At 40.6% G+C, this 17,203-nt stretch overlaps 1 protein-coding gene across 1 annotated transcript in view; it reads right to left on the bottom strand.

Annotated features, from left to right (window-relative positions):
• mthfd1l (methylenetetrahydrofolate dehydrogenase (NADP+ dependent) 1 like) overlaps positions 1-17,203 on the bottom strand; it is a 46,451-nt gene that overhangs the window by 2,108 nt on the left and 27,140 nt on the right. Inside the window, exons 21-26 of the mRNA XM_085383076.1 lie at positions 16,728-16,867; positions 16,264-16,305; positions 12,005-12,108; positions 11,706-11,883; positions 10,162-10,269; positions 9,913-10,065 (exon numbers count right to left, since the gene is read on the bottom strand). Coding sequence (XP_085239202.1) covers positions 9,913-10,065; positions 10,162-10,269; positions 11,706-11,883; positions 12,005-12,108; positions 16,264-16,305; positions 16,728-16,867 — 725 coding nt within the window. The remainder of the gene's footprint in view (positions 1-9,912; positions 10,066-10,161; positions 10,270-11,705; positions 11,884-12,004; positions 12,109-16,263; positions 16,306-16,727; positions 16,868-17,203) is intronic.

The raw sequence follows: 17,203 nt of genomic DNA, 5'->3' as shown, positions 1-17,203 counted from the left end.
AATGACAATGAGTCAACAGAGGAACCGTCCTGTTAATCCTGATCATGTCTACAGTGCAACGAGAAAGCTTGTGTCAGTTACAGAGCATCACGTGGAAGTACATTGAGACTGACTCTAGAAGAAGAAAAGAAACATAAGAGGCTGGAAATGCTGCCAAAAGAAATTTGACATTATCATGGTTCACGAGATGATGACATCAAGCTATCTAAGCAACTAATTAAAAGTTATTTAGTCAGGTCTGGGTCTCTGTTACATAGTCGGGGGGGAGAAGGGCATGTTTTGCACAGTTCAATGGATCAAAGACTCCTATGTGACTCATAAACTCCTTTTACTCTCTCAAAACCCAGCCGGTTCATCCCGTCCAGACTCAAAAGTAAATTATCTTGCTCATTAGACAGACAGCGACATTCTTTGCATACCTCCCTTCTTCTGACCCAGGAGCAGTTTTATGGACCCACAAGTGGGAATTAAACAGGAGGAAGTGGGCAGTGAGCTTCCTGTCTGAGGAAACATGGCTCTGCATACTTGCAGAAGCACAAAACAAGGAGAACGTGCCTTCGCAATCTCACAGAGCGGATAACAATTCCTCAAATATGACTGCTGTGACATGGGCGTGTCCTTTAAAGTCCACCGTCAATGCTTACATCCCAAATGAATCCAACTAAGAGGTCCCAATGCTCTTTCAGTTGCCAAAATGAAACAGAGAGGGACCATTAACAAATAAAATAAGGTCAAAGTTCTTTAAAAATCCAATAACATGATCAGTGTAGCCGTTCTCCAACATATTATTAAAAGTTCTCTGTCCATGCATCCATGGGAAACAGGATCTACAAGGCTAAGAGGAGTTGGTCAGGTAGTTTGTGGCGTTCCCACTTTTGGTCAGGGAGCAGGTGCTGCCCCAAATGAGGGAGTTGAACTATCTTGAGGCCTTGTTTACGGCTGAGGGGAGAGTGAAGACTGACAATGGTTTGGTGTGGCGTCCGAAGGACACTGCACCAACGAATTGCGTTTGAGAGAGAGTGAAGCGTAGAAGAAAAGATGTCACTCTACCGATCGATCTACATTTATACCCTCACCTTTGGCCACAAGTTCTGGGTAGTAATGGAAAAAAGAAGATTACAGATAGAAGTGGTGGAAATGCAGCTTCCTTTGAAGGGTGGCCGGGGTCAGCTTTAAAGCTAGGATGAGGATTGGATTGGTTCACCAGTTGAGGTGAATGTTCTGGGAAAGACCCAGGAAAAACTGGCGAAATTACACTGAGGGAACCCCTTGGTGTCCCCTGGATGAGTTGGAGGAGGTGGCTAGGGAGAAGGAAGGCTAGGCTTCTCTAGTTAGACTTTAATCCTGGCAACTGGGCCTTGGATAAGCAGCATAAAACTGATGGATGGACAAAAAACGTACACCACTGCTATGCTACTGAGTTATGGTTAGGCTAATTAAAATACATGATCGTTCTCAATTAAATGACATGTTGGTGGTCTCTTTGCTGCCTGATTTGGATTATTGAAAAAGTTGTACAGGACTTGAATGACAATTAAATATTTTTCAGGGGTGGAGTGCGGGGGGACTTTCACTTTAACTGCAGCATTTACTGCTCCAGTCACTTCATGCCTTTCTGTTTATACCACCTCCTTTGCTTTGCTTCTAGCGCTACCAATATCTAATCTAATAAAGGAAAAGCTCCGCAAAAATCATCATGCGATATCAAAAAAATATTTTTCTGTCTACATTCCTTGCCTACATTCCTCACCAATTTGGATAATAGTTCTGGAAATCCCCCCTCCCCCTAAAAAAAATAATAATAATTTGGGTTATTGTTGGATGTTTTGATTATAACTATGTAGACTGATGAGTAGAGTTAATTGGCTAAAGAAGGAATGTTTCTCTCTGTGAACAAACATAATAGATAACAAATACTTTATTTATCCCAAAAGATTGGAATTATTGTGTTATAGCAGCCAAAACATGAAAATAACTTGTAATAACATTAATATAACATAAAAATATAAAAATGTTAAAATCTAATAGGACACACTAAGAAGCCTAAATCTAAAGGGAATGCAGGTAGTGTGACATATGTGAAACATCTGTCCTTACAATCATAAGAAAACATTTTGAAATACTTAATACTTAATGATTGGATAAATGTGCACTTTTTTTGCAGCCACAGAACATAGACGGCTTGCACTCACTGATTCAGCCTTTAACTCCTCTGTATAGAGAAGTATTGTAGGGTCAAATGTGAGGCAGCCCTCACATTTGGGTCAAACTGGGTCATGCAGCAGGACAATGATCCCAAGAACAGCAGCAAGTCTACAACAGAAGGGCTGACAAAGAAAAGGTGCTGCAGTGACCCAGACAAAGTCCAGAGCTCAACCTGACTGAAACAATGTGACAGAACCTCAGGAGAGCTGTGCATGACAGATATCTGCAAACCTCAATCAACTGAAGCAATGTTGTAAAGAAGAGTTGGCCAAAATTCTCCACAATGACATGAGAGACTGATCAAATCATACTGAACGGCTGAGCTGAAACAGAGACAGTGTTCACTCACTATGTGTTAATAGACCTCTCTGCATTGAATCATATCTGGTATTAATCTCTGTCTCTCTTCCACAGCATGTCTTTATCCAGTCTTCCTTCTCTCACCCCAACCAGTCGCAGCAGATGGCCAGGCCCCTCCCTGAGCCTGGTTCTGCTGGAGGTTTCTTCCTGTTAAAAGGGAGTTTTTCCTTCCCACTGTCGCCAAAGTGCTTGCTCATAAGGGGGTCTTATGATTACTTCGTTTTTCTCTGTATGCATTATTGTAGCGTCTACCTTACAATATAAAGCGCTTTGAGGCGACTGTTGTTGTGATTTCGAACTGTATAAAAATTTTTAATTTAACTGAATTGAATTCGGTAAGTATTCTGCACACACATTTAATTAATATTTTTTATCAGGTATGAAAAACAGAACAAACATTTGTGATGTCCAATATGTACCTTGAGGCATCGATTGCACATCTGATACTGAAATTACCATATTTCCGCACTATGAGGTGCACTTAAAATCCTTTAATTTTCTCAAAAATCGTCAGTTCCCCTTATAATCTGGTGCCCCTTATGTATGAATTCTGGTTGTGCTTACTGACCTCGAACTAATTTTATGTGCGACACGGCGCTCAAACATCTGTCAAAAATGTTTTAGTACGACTTCGTAAGCTACGAAGCCGCACCGCTTGATGGATTTTTGGAGCATTATGGCTACTGTAGTCAGGAGCCTCGCTGAGTAATCTGGGTCCAAAACTCAGTCTTCTTCACGTCCCAAACTCAAACTTACACTGCAGCATCACCGAAAGTTAAAAACTGTCAAAATTCTTTCAACTTTGATAAAATGATCAGCATTGCTGCTTTACCAGGTGCAACAATTAAGTTTAACATCCAGGCATCCACGAAAACAGAATTTATTAAATTTAACGGAGTTAGCCGTTAGCAGGAAGTTAGCTCGCTAGTTTCCACCTAAAACATGATATAGCATGTTCTGACTGAGAGATTTCTGAAAAAATTAAAACGTACAGCTCTGCTATCACTTCCAACGTAAATGAAGACAGAAAACTAAACAGCAGTGACTTTTATAGGGTTACTGAAATTGGACTAGCTGGTATATAATGATGTACTATGTGATTGCTAGCAACACCACTATGTTAGCATAACATAAACACAGTGAAGCTGGAGGATGAACTCTAACTTTTTTCCACTGATAAAAGTTAACGTGAGGGTTCGCATGGCAGGATGCTGTAAACGGACCAAACTTCAGTCAGGAGAACAACTGAGATAATCCATCCACAATATGAGGTTAGTCATTAATATACTGCAACAACATGGGAATAGAGAGAATTCAAAATTAATGAATTAATGTTACAGAAGTGGAGGAAACAAGAAGAATGAGTTGAGCAAATTTTAACTTATCTGTCTGTTTTGTTTCGCTTAATGCGCCTTATAATCCGGTTCGCCTTATGTATGAAAACAGACCCGTTTGTCGACAGTGCGCCTTATAATCCAGTGCCTTGTGGTCCAAAAAAATACGGTAGGCTTTAAAAATCAGATCCATTTGGATTTAATAGGAAGCTGTTCTTGATGTAATTTGATATTTTTGGTACTAAAATTAACCTTTTAGTGGAAACCCCCGGCCCGATAAAATCTCATTTTAACTTGTCCACCTGTAGGATTTACTCCACCACCCTCTAAACTTTATAGAAATGTGTGTGCCTACATTAAATACACTAATTATAAGGCTTATCATTGATGAATCTCACTTTAGCCATGGATCTCTGCATTAACCAGAACAAGAAGCCATGTTTTGGAAAATCGTTTTGTTCCATATTCAAATATTAAATTATTTTTCCTGCCCTAGCTAGCGTGCATGCTCCTCATGTCATAACAATCAGCTGATAAATAATGAACAGAAGCATCCGATTAAGGGCTTCCATTCAGAAAAAACAGACATATGACATGTGATTAGAAATCGTTACGGGGGAAAACTCTGTCCCTACAACTCTAGACTGCTTTTGTGATGACTTCTGTGTACAAATGCAAATGTTTTCCATTCCTGTAATAGAAAGCAAAGCTGCAAGGAATAAATTCATCCCCTTGTTCTGCAACAAAATCCCAGTTTCACTTTATTTACTTGAATGAAAGACTACAAAATGTCAGCTCACAGGAGGAGGCAAATCAAACCTTATTTAAAAATATCAATTCCGATTCACAAGTAAAAGGTCCTTTCACTTTTCTCGTCCTTGAATGAAATATTGGGCAGCACATTTAAATATAAAAAGGTAATAAAAAGTGTATGAAAACCTTTCAAAGTGATGAAAGCAACAAAAGATGTGCTGTTCTGCCAGTCCTCCTCTCAAGCCTGAGAACAAGTTGGCACTCGCAAAAACACATAACACTCCGTGGCTAAAGTTGGAAAGCCCATTCAGGCAAATAAGTCCCTTCATTATGCCCAAACACAATGTGCCTTTGTTGGGGAAAGCCCTGGAGGAGACAATGTAGCTGGTTTTTTACCCCCCACTGGTTTTGGAGAAGTGTCTCGGTCAACAAGCAGCAGAGTTTGAAAAAGTACTGAGAAGATTATGAAATCTAAAAGACCAAAAAACACTTGTGTCAATTTAAAATTAAATAAGTGAAGTCCATAACAGTAAATCTTTAAAAGTCACACAGATTCTCCACAGTTTATTTGGTTATTGAGTAATGGGGTTTTTATTAAAGCTGTTTTCATTTTAAGATTTATGGTTCATCTGTGTCTGATAGAAATCAATGGATAAAATGTGAAGAACAGATGAGATTTAACAAGTTTTAGATAGGGCTGTGTGATATGACCAAAATCTCATATCCCGATATAAGAATTCTATCGTCCCGATAACGATATAAATCACAAAACTGTAACATATTCTGTAAATTCTGTGAATCTCGGGCAGCTCGACTTGCGGGAAGTGTTTCCAGCTGCGCATCATGTACCTGGAGTCGAGTGTTTTAACCGATGCATGAAACTATACATCTAGTCTAAGTCTAAGGTTTATTTTTTAGCACCTGGCGGCTCTTTTTTTTATTTTTTTATTTTTTTTTACTTCTCATCCGTAAATAATCTGCTCTTTCACGTGATTCAGTTTATTTTGAAAAGTCTCAACAGGATCTTGAGCTTTATTGTGAAAGGTTTATGTGGAACATAAACAAGCGGACACGCGATGGTGTTACCGTCGTTGTTGCTAACGACAACGCATAAAAACAGGGGCTTGTCCGTCTGTAGTTTAGTTATATTAAATAAAGGAGAAAGAGAGAACTTGAAGAAATTAATATAGCCACTACAGTGACCATCAAAACAATGAAAAAATATTGCTGTAAACAGTTTATTTTGCAACACCACAAAACAAACAATAGTGTAAAATGAAACGATAGACGTTTTTATATCGTCATCCGATATCTATCGTTATATCGAACAGCCCTAGTTTTAGATCTAGTCTGAACTCTGAACCGTGCACTTTGGACTTCTTACGTTTTTTACGGACTACGGTGCATCCTGTTTGGGGCTAAAAAAACAGTATCACTGATTGTCAATGAATGACAAATCCTGTACAGGTTTTTTGTAAATGTGTGTGTACTTACAGGTTTTTATTTTTTCATGCCAAACTTTTTAAACTTTTAATCTTTAATTTTGAATCTTCTTCTGTGATGTACTTCAGGCTGCGTGCTTGCATAGATAAATAAAGCCAAGCTTGTAAATTGTCCTTCGTTTTGCCAAAGGTGTTCCATTGTTTGTGAACCTTTGTACATTTACTGCTTATTTGTGGTGTGTATGGTGTATTCATTCTAGGGGTGGGTTTTTAAAATCGATTCATCGATTAAAATCGATTCTGGCTTGGATAACGTAAAATCGATTCATTAAAATCCTGAATCGATTTTTTTAATATAAATTTATTTTACCCGAAATGCCAGAATCTCTGGTGAAACCTCACAAAATTTCAAGAACCACCAAACAGTTAAGACAGTAAATGAGAGCAGGTACACGGATTCTGCACATAGACTTAAACACAGCGCGACCCGAATTCGATCAGAATCAGTTAGATGTCACCTTTCTCACGGTCGGGGCTGAAAGCCGACAGCTCGCTGATTCTGATCTGTCGGCGGGTCCGCGCTTTGTGTTCACGCCCTTTATGCGCTGATTCTAAAGCTGTTAGTTTGATCTCTCTCCAAACAATATTGAATAAACATCGTCATGAATTCACTCTGACTTTTACTGTTTTGCTTCCACCACGATGCACAGCTCTCTCTCTCTCTCCCTCCCCCTCTCTCTCTTTCTCTCTCTCTCTCCCTCTCTCTCTCTCTCTCTCTCTCTGTACTTCAAGAACAGTTTCCCTTTCTTCATTATTCGCTTACTTGTTATGCACAAGTCTACTGTTGTTTACAGCGCTGTCAGCCGCTGTTTTTTTCCCTTTTACATTCTTCCGAAAAGAAAACCTCATTTCTGCTGTTCAATACTGAACAAATTTAAACTTTTTAAAATTATTCAAAATGCAAAACGCTTAGCCGTGTCTCTAATAAAACCGCTGTAACTTCAGAGGTAATGTTCATATGTTGATTAATGGTTTTCTTTCGTTTTTGATGTACTGCAGAATATTTTTATAAAATCCCAGGCCAGGAAAATCTCCTTCATGTTTTTCTGTGTTTTATCTTCAGCTACTTTGACACAAAGGCCTCTGCTGTGACGCTTACACCTGTGATAAAGTCTTGCGTGTGTCAGCTTCCTTTTTATTGATACAAAAATATGTAAATGTACTGATCTGAATTATAATATTTCTGACTGTCAAAATTTCCCAGATTTAAATCGAATCGAATCGAATTAAATCGAATCGTGGATCGAATCGATTCGGGACCTTGTGAATCGGAATTGAATCGATTCTAGAAATCAGTGACGATACCCAGGCCTAATTCATTCTAATGCTACATGTATACTACCATAGACGCATCTGTTCATGTAGGTTTGCTGCCTTGATGATGAAGAACTGAATAATGCGTTTAATGACGCTGTGCAACTTGATCAATCTCTGCCTCGTGTCTAATTTAACTTTAGTAAAGCTGCAGTTGAGGCACAGGTCAATTACCAGATAAATACATTTACTGGACCTGTTGGCCGGCAGGTCATTAAGATAACAGAGTTATCCAAAATTAATGAAAACTGAAACAGACAGCTGTTTTTTGCCATCACTGGACAAGAAAATCCATAATAATCTTTCAGCACACAGGGAATCCTGTGCCATTACTGGGCTTTTTAAAATAGAAACTCTACACTAAGATTGGAGCCAATCACAGGTTTTGTCAGGCGAGTTCAGGTAAGTTCTATGAAGTAGCAAGAAGAGCAAAAAATTCCAGATCGGAAGTAAGATGGTGTGGTGTGATTAAACAGAAGACTTTAACCTGGGAAAACAGGGTTCGATTCACAGGTGCAGCATGTATGAAGCACGTGTAGTAGGGATGTGGGCGACAAGTCAGCTGAATGCTAGATGCTGCAATTCCACCGTCCACTATCCAAGAATCCAGCCTGGACAGAAGCCTGCCCCCACCCTGAATGTTTAAGCCTGACTGTGGTCAGTTCTGGATGTTCTCCATCTTTTAAAGTAGTCTGGTCTTTTCTTCTTCCTGTTTAAACAACTAGTAAATTAGTCACCAGGAACATCCTAGTGTGTATCTAAGAAGCTGCTTTCGGTTGATACGTTATTCACATGGGGTTGCTGCAGCAAGAGGCTCCACGTATTTGGGTTGGCAGATATTTTCTTTAAATGCCAGATGCCTTTGCTGACCAAACCTCAATAGGATTTGTGGCTCCTTCCAGCATCAACCTGGGGATCTTTTGCTTGTTAGGTGAATGCGTAGACCACTACAACTACTGCTTATGGGTGGGGCTTAGAAGAGAAAAGGGGGCACTGCAGGAGATCGACTCGTATTGCATGCTGCAGCTTTAGGGCTAACTGCTATATCTGTTGCCTTTCTTAGAATTGATAAGAAATCTTTAATCATCAACCATCTTTAAAGTTTAACCAGAGAATATTCAGCCAAGGAGGGCGTTTCTATAAACCTGACTGGTTTAGGGTGTAATGATTCAGTGAAAGCAATTCTAACAGGATATGAATTCCAAAGACATCTATTGTTCCGCTTGCAACTCCTCCCATACATATCTGGAGAATCAAATCAGTGCCTTCCTGACTCTTCACCCTGCAGACCCCTAACCTACCCATCGATCTAAAACCCCGCCATCCTCCTTCTTATTATCTTGACTGAGAGCTTTTCACCTCTTTCCGTGAAGGGAGAATTGAGTTCTTAGCTGTAATCAGAGCTAAGGCATCGGAAGTCCCCTGACAGTTCTATCGAAGAAATTATCTCATGGAGGTTTCTTGACTTTTTTCTTAATAAAGCCATTTTAAACAAAATAGCACAATTTTAACTGTGCCAGAGCAACAGGTGCTAACATGAAAATCATGCAGCGATTAGAAATGGTGTAATCTTTAAACTATTAAAAGTTTCAGTCTTGGGTCAGTGTGTCAAGCAGAAGCTAAGCCAACGAGTTCAGAGGACAAACAAAGAACTTCCTTTGGGTTAGAAGTCATAGTTCAAGAGATGTCAGTGTGCCAGTGGCTCCATAGGCAGCAGCACATCAAAGGCAGGTTGTGGAAAGTGGAGAGATGCCACAACCCTACAAGATGCCTTTCCAAGCATGGCCAGCGTCTCACACCTCTGGCCCAGCCTTTCAAAGCCAGGCCCTGAGGGCACACTGGTGAAACAGCGGGAGCCAAAGCACTCAGGAAGCCGCTTCCTTCCTGCCTGCCCAGCCCATCATCAAGCAAAAGGCTCTAGCCAGCCTTGTTTGCTCTAAGTAGGACTACATGGCTCAGGGAAAGCAACAGAGAGGACCAAAATCACACACACTCTCCGGGGACGAACTCGAGGGAGGAAGGAATTAACATTGACAGATGAATTAGCACATTCAAGGAACAATAATCCTACACACCCACCGAACCCTTGAAGATCAGAATGAGCTTCAAGGGTTGGAGAATGGAGATATTAAGCTTTGGCAAGGTTAAGGAACGGTGTCATGTTAACAAAATTAAATTGAACATTCTTCAAGAAAGAAGCAGCTGCACAGGCAAACGTGTAGGCACGAGAAACAAGAAAACACTTGTGGTGTGATTTCTGTGCAGACGTCTGCTTTACAGCCTACATAAAGCTGGTCCAAGTTTTCTCTGTAAGTGACACCAAATGCACTTTCTTATCACCTCTGTGCAGTATTGTGAAGCCAATCACTTTCAAAAAGCTCTGTGACTTCGCGCTATGAGGCATGGACCAAGACGTCAACGTTAACCTGCTGCAGACCACGTACCGTTCCCACTAATGGGTAGATGAAGCCAGCTCCAATGCTGGCACGGACATCTCTGATTGGCAAAACAAATCCAGTGGGTGCCCCCTTCTTGTCGGGCATGTGGGACAGGGACAGATGGGTCTTGGCCATGCAGATGGGCAATGAACCATAACCCTTGTAAAAGGCAAAAGAGAAATAGTCATTGTGTGACCTTGTCACAGAGGAAAGAGAAATGAGATGAGTCAGTTACTGCAGCGGCAGTGAGCTCACTTGTTGATGGTAATAATCTGTCTTGGTCTTGGCCTCTGGAGACAGCTCGATGTCATCGGCCCCGTACACTCTCTGGGCTATTGTTCTGATCTTCTCCACGATTGACATCTATCGGAAGGACAGCGCATCAAATGCAGGTGAACACACAACAGCTCTACACTCAAAGGGAAGTGAGGAAATTAGATTTGGTGAAGTGAACACATATCAGCGTGACATCAGAATCAAACACAGTTCAGCAAAATGAATTAAATATTTAAACTTTGAGCTCTTATCAGACATGTGATAGCTAAGAAAGCTGCCTTTATTCCTCTGTTAAATGAATGAATGAATGAATGAATGCTTTATTGGCCATATGCAGGTTGCCCCACAGAGGAATAGGACCCCCCCCGACTTACACACACAACAACAAGACATCACATGGGAATACAGTCGGAGACCGGCAGCGTTGAGAGAATAACACTGAAAAAATTACACAACATTGGGAAAAGTACAAGAGGAAAAAAAGAGACCTCTTCCCACGCTGGGCAACCTATGGGAGGACAGCATGAGAACAGGAAACAAAAAAACTCCTCTGCACAGAGAGCACATTAATGTCCACATCACAACATCAGAGCACATGACAAGCCACAGGGGATGGATATGGGGGTGGGGGGTGATTTGAAGGAACACAGCAGTCGTCCTGCACCATGCTTCTGACCTGGAAGACTGATGGCCTAATTTCTAATGCAAAACTGCCCGAGGTGTGGTTTGTAAACAAAGCCGACACATTCAGGTGTCATTAGATTAAAAAAAGAACGTTATATCTGATTCTCACTTGACACTACAAACCTTTGTTTTTCCTTTTTGGTCAAAAACATGTAATAACAGCGGATTTGAGCACTATGGCATCAACAGCTTATTAATGAGAAACATATAAAAACCATTTATAAACACATCTTTGACTTCTTTCTTCATCTCCTAAACTGCAGCTTGTCGCAGAATATCTCATCACTAATATATTCAGAATTTCAGCATCTTCGCTATGAGACACCATCACCTGCCAGGTGTATCGAGGTGCAGTTCTTCTGTATCATCCATCCGAGCTGCTAACTTGGAACTTTAGCAGGTATGGGATATTCTCACACTACCTTCTCTTCTGGCAAACATCCAAGCCTGAGGTTTTCTGTCTGACCTTCCCTCTAACTCGTCTAGTACATGGAATAATCAAAAGATTGAACACCTTATTATACAGCAGTTAAGGTTTGATTTATTAATTTAATATCCAATAAATCCTGTTGTTGAGAGCGCTTGCATGCAGGCACATGCTTACTGCTAATGGAGCCATGCACAAAGACACAAACAGCATAACAAGGTCAGTTAATTTAAGTCACAACCTCCTAGACTCGCTAACTCAAACCAGCTGATGTTTTTTTACTTCAACCTACTCTAGCTCCCAAAATCAACATAATTTACTAATTATCCAACACTGAAACAGAAGGAACAGGGATACCGCCTATCGTAGAGCAATAACTAAATAAAATTTCCACTACATTATCTGCACTCACCTCTGTGTTGTAGAGAAACTGGTAGTCGCTGGGTTTGCTGGCAGCCTCCTTCACAGCCTGGGCGAGCTCCGAGCAGCCTCTTCCACCCTGCGCCCAGTGGTTGCACGGCAAAGCGTCGGATGCGCCACACTCTTTCGCTATCTGACATACAAGGTCGATCTCTGCCTGGGTGTCTGTCCTAAAAGATCCGAGGAAAAAAGCACCATTAGCAGCGCGAAGCTGGCGTTTATATAAAATACAAATTAATCACAATTAGTAGCTATTTTAAAAAAAAAATATAGCCGTAATATACAACTTACTTGAAGACATTAACAGCAACCACGACCGGTACCCCAAACAGATGTACAATCTGGATCTGCTTCCTGAGATTGCTACGGCAGCCGCCAGCAACCAGGCTCAGGTTCTAGAGGTGGAAGAGAAAGAGGAAAGAGAGCAGAGGTAACAAACTGTTATTAAAAAACAAAACACATCTAACCCATAAAATGTGCCATAACTTGAACCAAAACATATTATAAATGTAATAGATGAGCTACACGTCCTGTAGCTTCATAACATCTGCGCTGCACAGTTTCTTACAAGGTGGATGTGTTCATTTGGCTTCTTTAACAGAATAAACAATACACAGGGCTGTGTTATATTATCCCGCCCACGATTACACCGGTATATTATGCAATATAAAAATGTCACATTGTGTCACATCTTTTCTACACGAGTTTAAGTTCAGGGGATGCCCAAGAGCTGCACATCAGTTACTTTAACATTCCCCAACAACCTGCAAATTATGCAAGAAAACGGTTCCTGTTAAAGGTGAAATCACGGCGTGAGGGAGGAGATACTATCATCTGTGACCTAAATGTAAGCAAAATACTCCACCAAGCATCGTTGGAGCACTTCCAAGTTGCACTCCATGAGGGAGGAAGATGGTAGAATGGAATTTATTGATTCAGCTACATGGTGGAAAACCAGAGCTTTCAGCAGGTGGTTAAAAACCTGTTACACTTATATCGTGATAGAATTTCAAGGCCATATCCCTCACTCCGAGTACTATATAAGTCAGAAATAAGTACTTAAATGGTTTGCAGAAATCTTACATGCTAATTGTGTCCTGTGGATCTTTGTTCTATGAAAACACTCAGCCCCCGCCAAAAAGAAATTCCTGTCTTACTTAATACTGAAATTATTCTGTGTCATAATAAAAATACAAAAAACCCCTAAAAGATAACAAATGAGATGGAGAAAGTTTTCCTGCATCTTCAGCTCACCAGTGGAAAAAATGCTAAAGATTCTTGTGTAACTGATAAGCAGTTTACAGAGATATGATTTAAAGGGCATGACAGGAAATCTGTGATTCTAGTGGGAGCTTCATTTAAATACATTAATGTCCTATTCACCATTTTGTATAAGTTGTTCAGGCTGATATAAAATGTCTCGTTACTAACACTTGTGTGCTTTGCATGTGATTGCATCATTATACTTGATCCGGTGATGTGTGCAGCAATTCAATAGCTCATATTGAACCGCATGCTACTACGTGCACACTGTAGTAGCTTCACGATAAGCTCCTATGCGACCAAAGTAATCTAATCTAGCACTATTTGTGTGTAGCCACAGGCTAAGAAGAGTAAGGCCATACAGGTCCCATAAATTCATTTCCTGAGCTCTGCTTTCCTCAGTACTTCTGGTTCTTATTACAGGCTTTACAGTTAACCTTAATTAACTGCTTCATTATTTACTCAGCTGAACCTGCCTGAGAGACCACTGATTTTGGCCAGATACAGCCGCACATGCACACACACACACACACACACACACACACACACACACACACACACACACACACACCAAAAGAATCCCGACTCCACTTTTGCTTAAGTCTACATAGTAGAAACCGACGGCAAATGTTCTCTTAATACATCAAATGCTTCTAATCACGGTTGTTGGCAGCAGATTTATGCAGGTAGATGGAGATTTAAATGTCAGTGGGAATGCAGCTGAAAGCTTGAGGTGGACTGGTTCAGTACAATCTAGAGATGGACCGATCCGATATTACGTATCGGTATCGGTCCGATACTGACCTAAATTACTGGATCGGATATCGGAGAAAAATAAAAAATGTAATCCGATCCATTAAATATCACGAAAGCACCTCACAAAACTTGCAACACGCCATAACTCGCCTCAGAACGTTAGCACGTCGGAGCAGTATGCATCACGTGATAGAGCGGCTGTGGCATGCGGGACCTGTCGGTGGTCTGGATAGCATTTGGAGCTTCGCTAGCAACCCGGCATTTCATCTCCGACAAAGTTATCCCGAGAGAAGTAAAGCAAGTGTGTAAGTCCATCTCTGAATGTTTGTAAAGCATTCCTGCGTTAAGCTTAACAAGCGATATATGGAGCGACTGCCTCTCCTGCTGCTACTTCAATCATGAAACTGCTTAACGATCAGCTGATCGGCTTTTCTGTCGCGAGTCTGTGTCTCTAGTTTGCTTTTGGCCCACTTTGCACCAGAAAGAGGAAACCAGCGGCTGAACACCCAAAGTTTTAATTTGATGTAAAATGAATAGAAGTCAATTACTGTATATAGTGACTATTAAGTCTAATATATATACCCTAGTAAGCTATAGTACTTTTTCCTTTGGGAAGGTACCATCTGTGCCGTCTGCAATTTTGTTGAAGAAAGATGTTGAATCTATTTAATATTTCTTGAAAAATAATTGATTTCTGTGCTTTTTTTTTTTCACACTGCATCAAATTAAGGTTGATTACGTTGATTAAGCATCATGAGGTGGAGCGTGAGGGGTGGTTCCCTATTTTTTATTTATTTATTTTTGTTGTTGCTGGGAGTTGGAACCCTATTAGTTAGGTTGCTTAATATTTATGCTAAGTACTCTTTAAAATACCAGAATAGGGAGGATGGTGTAGGTTTAAGTTTATTAGATTGATCAGTATTGCTGAACTATGAAATATTTTTTTTTGCATACAGGTATAACAGAATAGCTTTAGTGTAGTTGTTGTTTTAAACTTGAGTATGAACTTATACAAAATGCAGCAAGATATTTAAAAAAGCAGTTTTGTTGATTAAAAAACACTATATCGGATTCATATCGGTATCGGCAGATATCCAAATTTATGATATCGGTATCGGACATAAAAAAGTGGTATCGTGCCATCTCTAGTACAATCTCCAAGACCCTTTATTGCATCACATAAACATCTTATAAATGCTGTCAAATGACGTCTCCCTTCCATGATTTTTCTGGTTAATATTACACATGTTTGACACAGAGGAGAGACCAAGTATACATTAATACAAAGATGATGCACTGCTCTGTAAGTAGCCCTAATGTGTACAGTAAGCCCATTAGGAGCCAGGTCACAAAACAGCTGCATGAAGAGGAAGTGGGATCACCACCCACGGTCATGCTTCACTGCCATGGTAGTTTACTCAAAACACAGCACCAAGCACATCACCAAATAGAGTTATGTTAATGAGTGTAAATAGCCTTAATTCTCCTGAAAACATCCTGAACTTTCAGACTAAATACAATAAGGACAGATACAGATAACTATTTTATCCTAATTACAAGTGATGCCACGGGCCAATAATTACCTCCCATCCCCCATTATTTTACCACACTGCCTTTTTCTTTAACTCTCTTGTAACTCAATGCATTTAGGCATGTAGATGTGGTCAAGACGAGCTGCTGGCAGCATTAGAATGGGAAAGAAAGGTACTTTAAGTGACTTTGGATGTGGGTGCATGTTTGAGTATTTCAGAAACTGCTAATCTACTGGGACTTTTCCCACACAACCATCTCCAGGATTTGCTGGTTGGGAAAAAGAGAAAATATCCAGTAGGCAGCAATTCTCTGGGTGAAAATATCTTATTGATATCAGAGGTCAGAGGAGAATGGCCAGACTGCTTTGAACTAACAGGAAAGTAATATAAACTCAAATTACCACTCGTTATAATTAAAAAACGCAGAAAAATGCACAACATGTTGAAACATTGAAGCAGATGAGTTAAAGCAGCAGAAAATTACACTGGTTGCCACTCGTGCCAGCTAAGAACAGGAAAAGTAAGCTAAAATTGCACAGGGTCACCAAAATCGAACGACAGAAAGTTGGAAAAAAGCCTTGTCTGGTCTTGTCTGAGCCTCGAATTTTGCTGCCACATTCAGACTGCTGCGTCAGGATTTGGTGGGCACAACATAAAAGCATGGATCCCTCGTGCCTTGTGTCAAATGTTTAGGCTGGTGGTGATATATTTTCTTGGCAGAATTCGGACCTCTTACTGCCGACCATGCCTATCTCTTTAAGACTACAGTGTACCCATCTTCTCGTGGCTGCTTCCAGCAGGATAACGCACCATCGTGTCAACATGGACCAAAACCTCTGAGGAATATTTCCAGTAATTTGTTAAATCTGTGCCACAAAGAATTAAGGCGGTTCTGAAGGCAAACGGGTTCCAACCCAGTACTAGCAAAGCATATACCTAACAAAGTGTTTGGTGAGTGTATATTTATGTTTGCTCATGCATATTTTTCATGGTTCCTACCTCATCGGTATACTCTCGGGGAAGCGGTGCACCTGCAGATACCTAAAACCGTACAAACAGACCAACAAATTAGACACTTCAGCATCACAGGTTTTGTCCATATGGGAGATAAACAAGAAATCAACCCTTCTAATTCTTAATATTTTCACTAGCAAGTCTATAAACACAGTTATTAATTTGGAAGATTAATTTCAGCAAACAGGATGAAGACTAATGAATACCAAGAAACTGAGATAACCCTATGAGATAGTCAGCTCATTAAATTCAATTGAGTTACAGCTCAGCACAGGATCGCAGTGCCTTTCATGACCATTAAGAGCATTTTACTATTGGAGTTTGTCAATCACAAGCTGCGCTAGATTTTCAGAGACATTTAAGTGAGTGGTTCTTTAATTCATCCACACCAGAGAAGAATTTATGGCTAGGCTATACTGTGTTATTACAACAGCGCTGTGTTGACCTACATTTGGGCCGCCGCCGTGCATCTTTAGCGCTCGAACGGTTGCGACCAGCACCACCACACTGGGCCTCAAACCTGAGGCTCGACATTTGATGTTGAAGAATTTCTCCATCCCAATGTCAGCTCCGAAACCTGCCTCGGTCACTGTGAGGAAACAGGCACAAAACGCATAAACATGTCTACCAGTGAATTATTGAATTACATATTAAAATTTATGGTCAGCAAATAAAGAATGTGAGCAGACTGCGATTCAGCCGTGTTAGAAGCTGGAGCAGCGGCGCTGGACACAGGCATTAAAGTATCATCTTGCTTGAAATAACTCATCTTCCACCTTCAAGGTTTGACCCAATTTGACCTCACAGCACCACATGTGAGCTCGATTACACGCCTGGAAGAGACATGGGAACGGTTTCTGAACAGTAGTACTGAGTAATGGGTACATTGTAGGGGCTCTGAAAAAGACAGAGGGCCTCTGATACA

Source organism: Rhamphochromis longiceps, linkage group LG15 (assembly GCF_057381845.1).
Source record: "Rhamphochromis longiceps isolate RC_006_pf linkage group LG15, R_longiceps_female_GT1.1, whole genome shotgun sequence".
Lineage (NCBI taxonomy): Eukaryota > Metazoa > Chordata > Actinopteri > Cichliformes > Cichlidae > Rhamphochromis > Rhamphochromis longiceps.
Note: the sequence above shows the minus strand (reverse complement) of the source record. Positions and strands in the feature narration are given on the sequence as shown.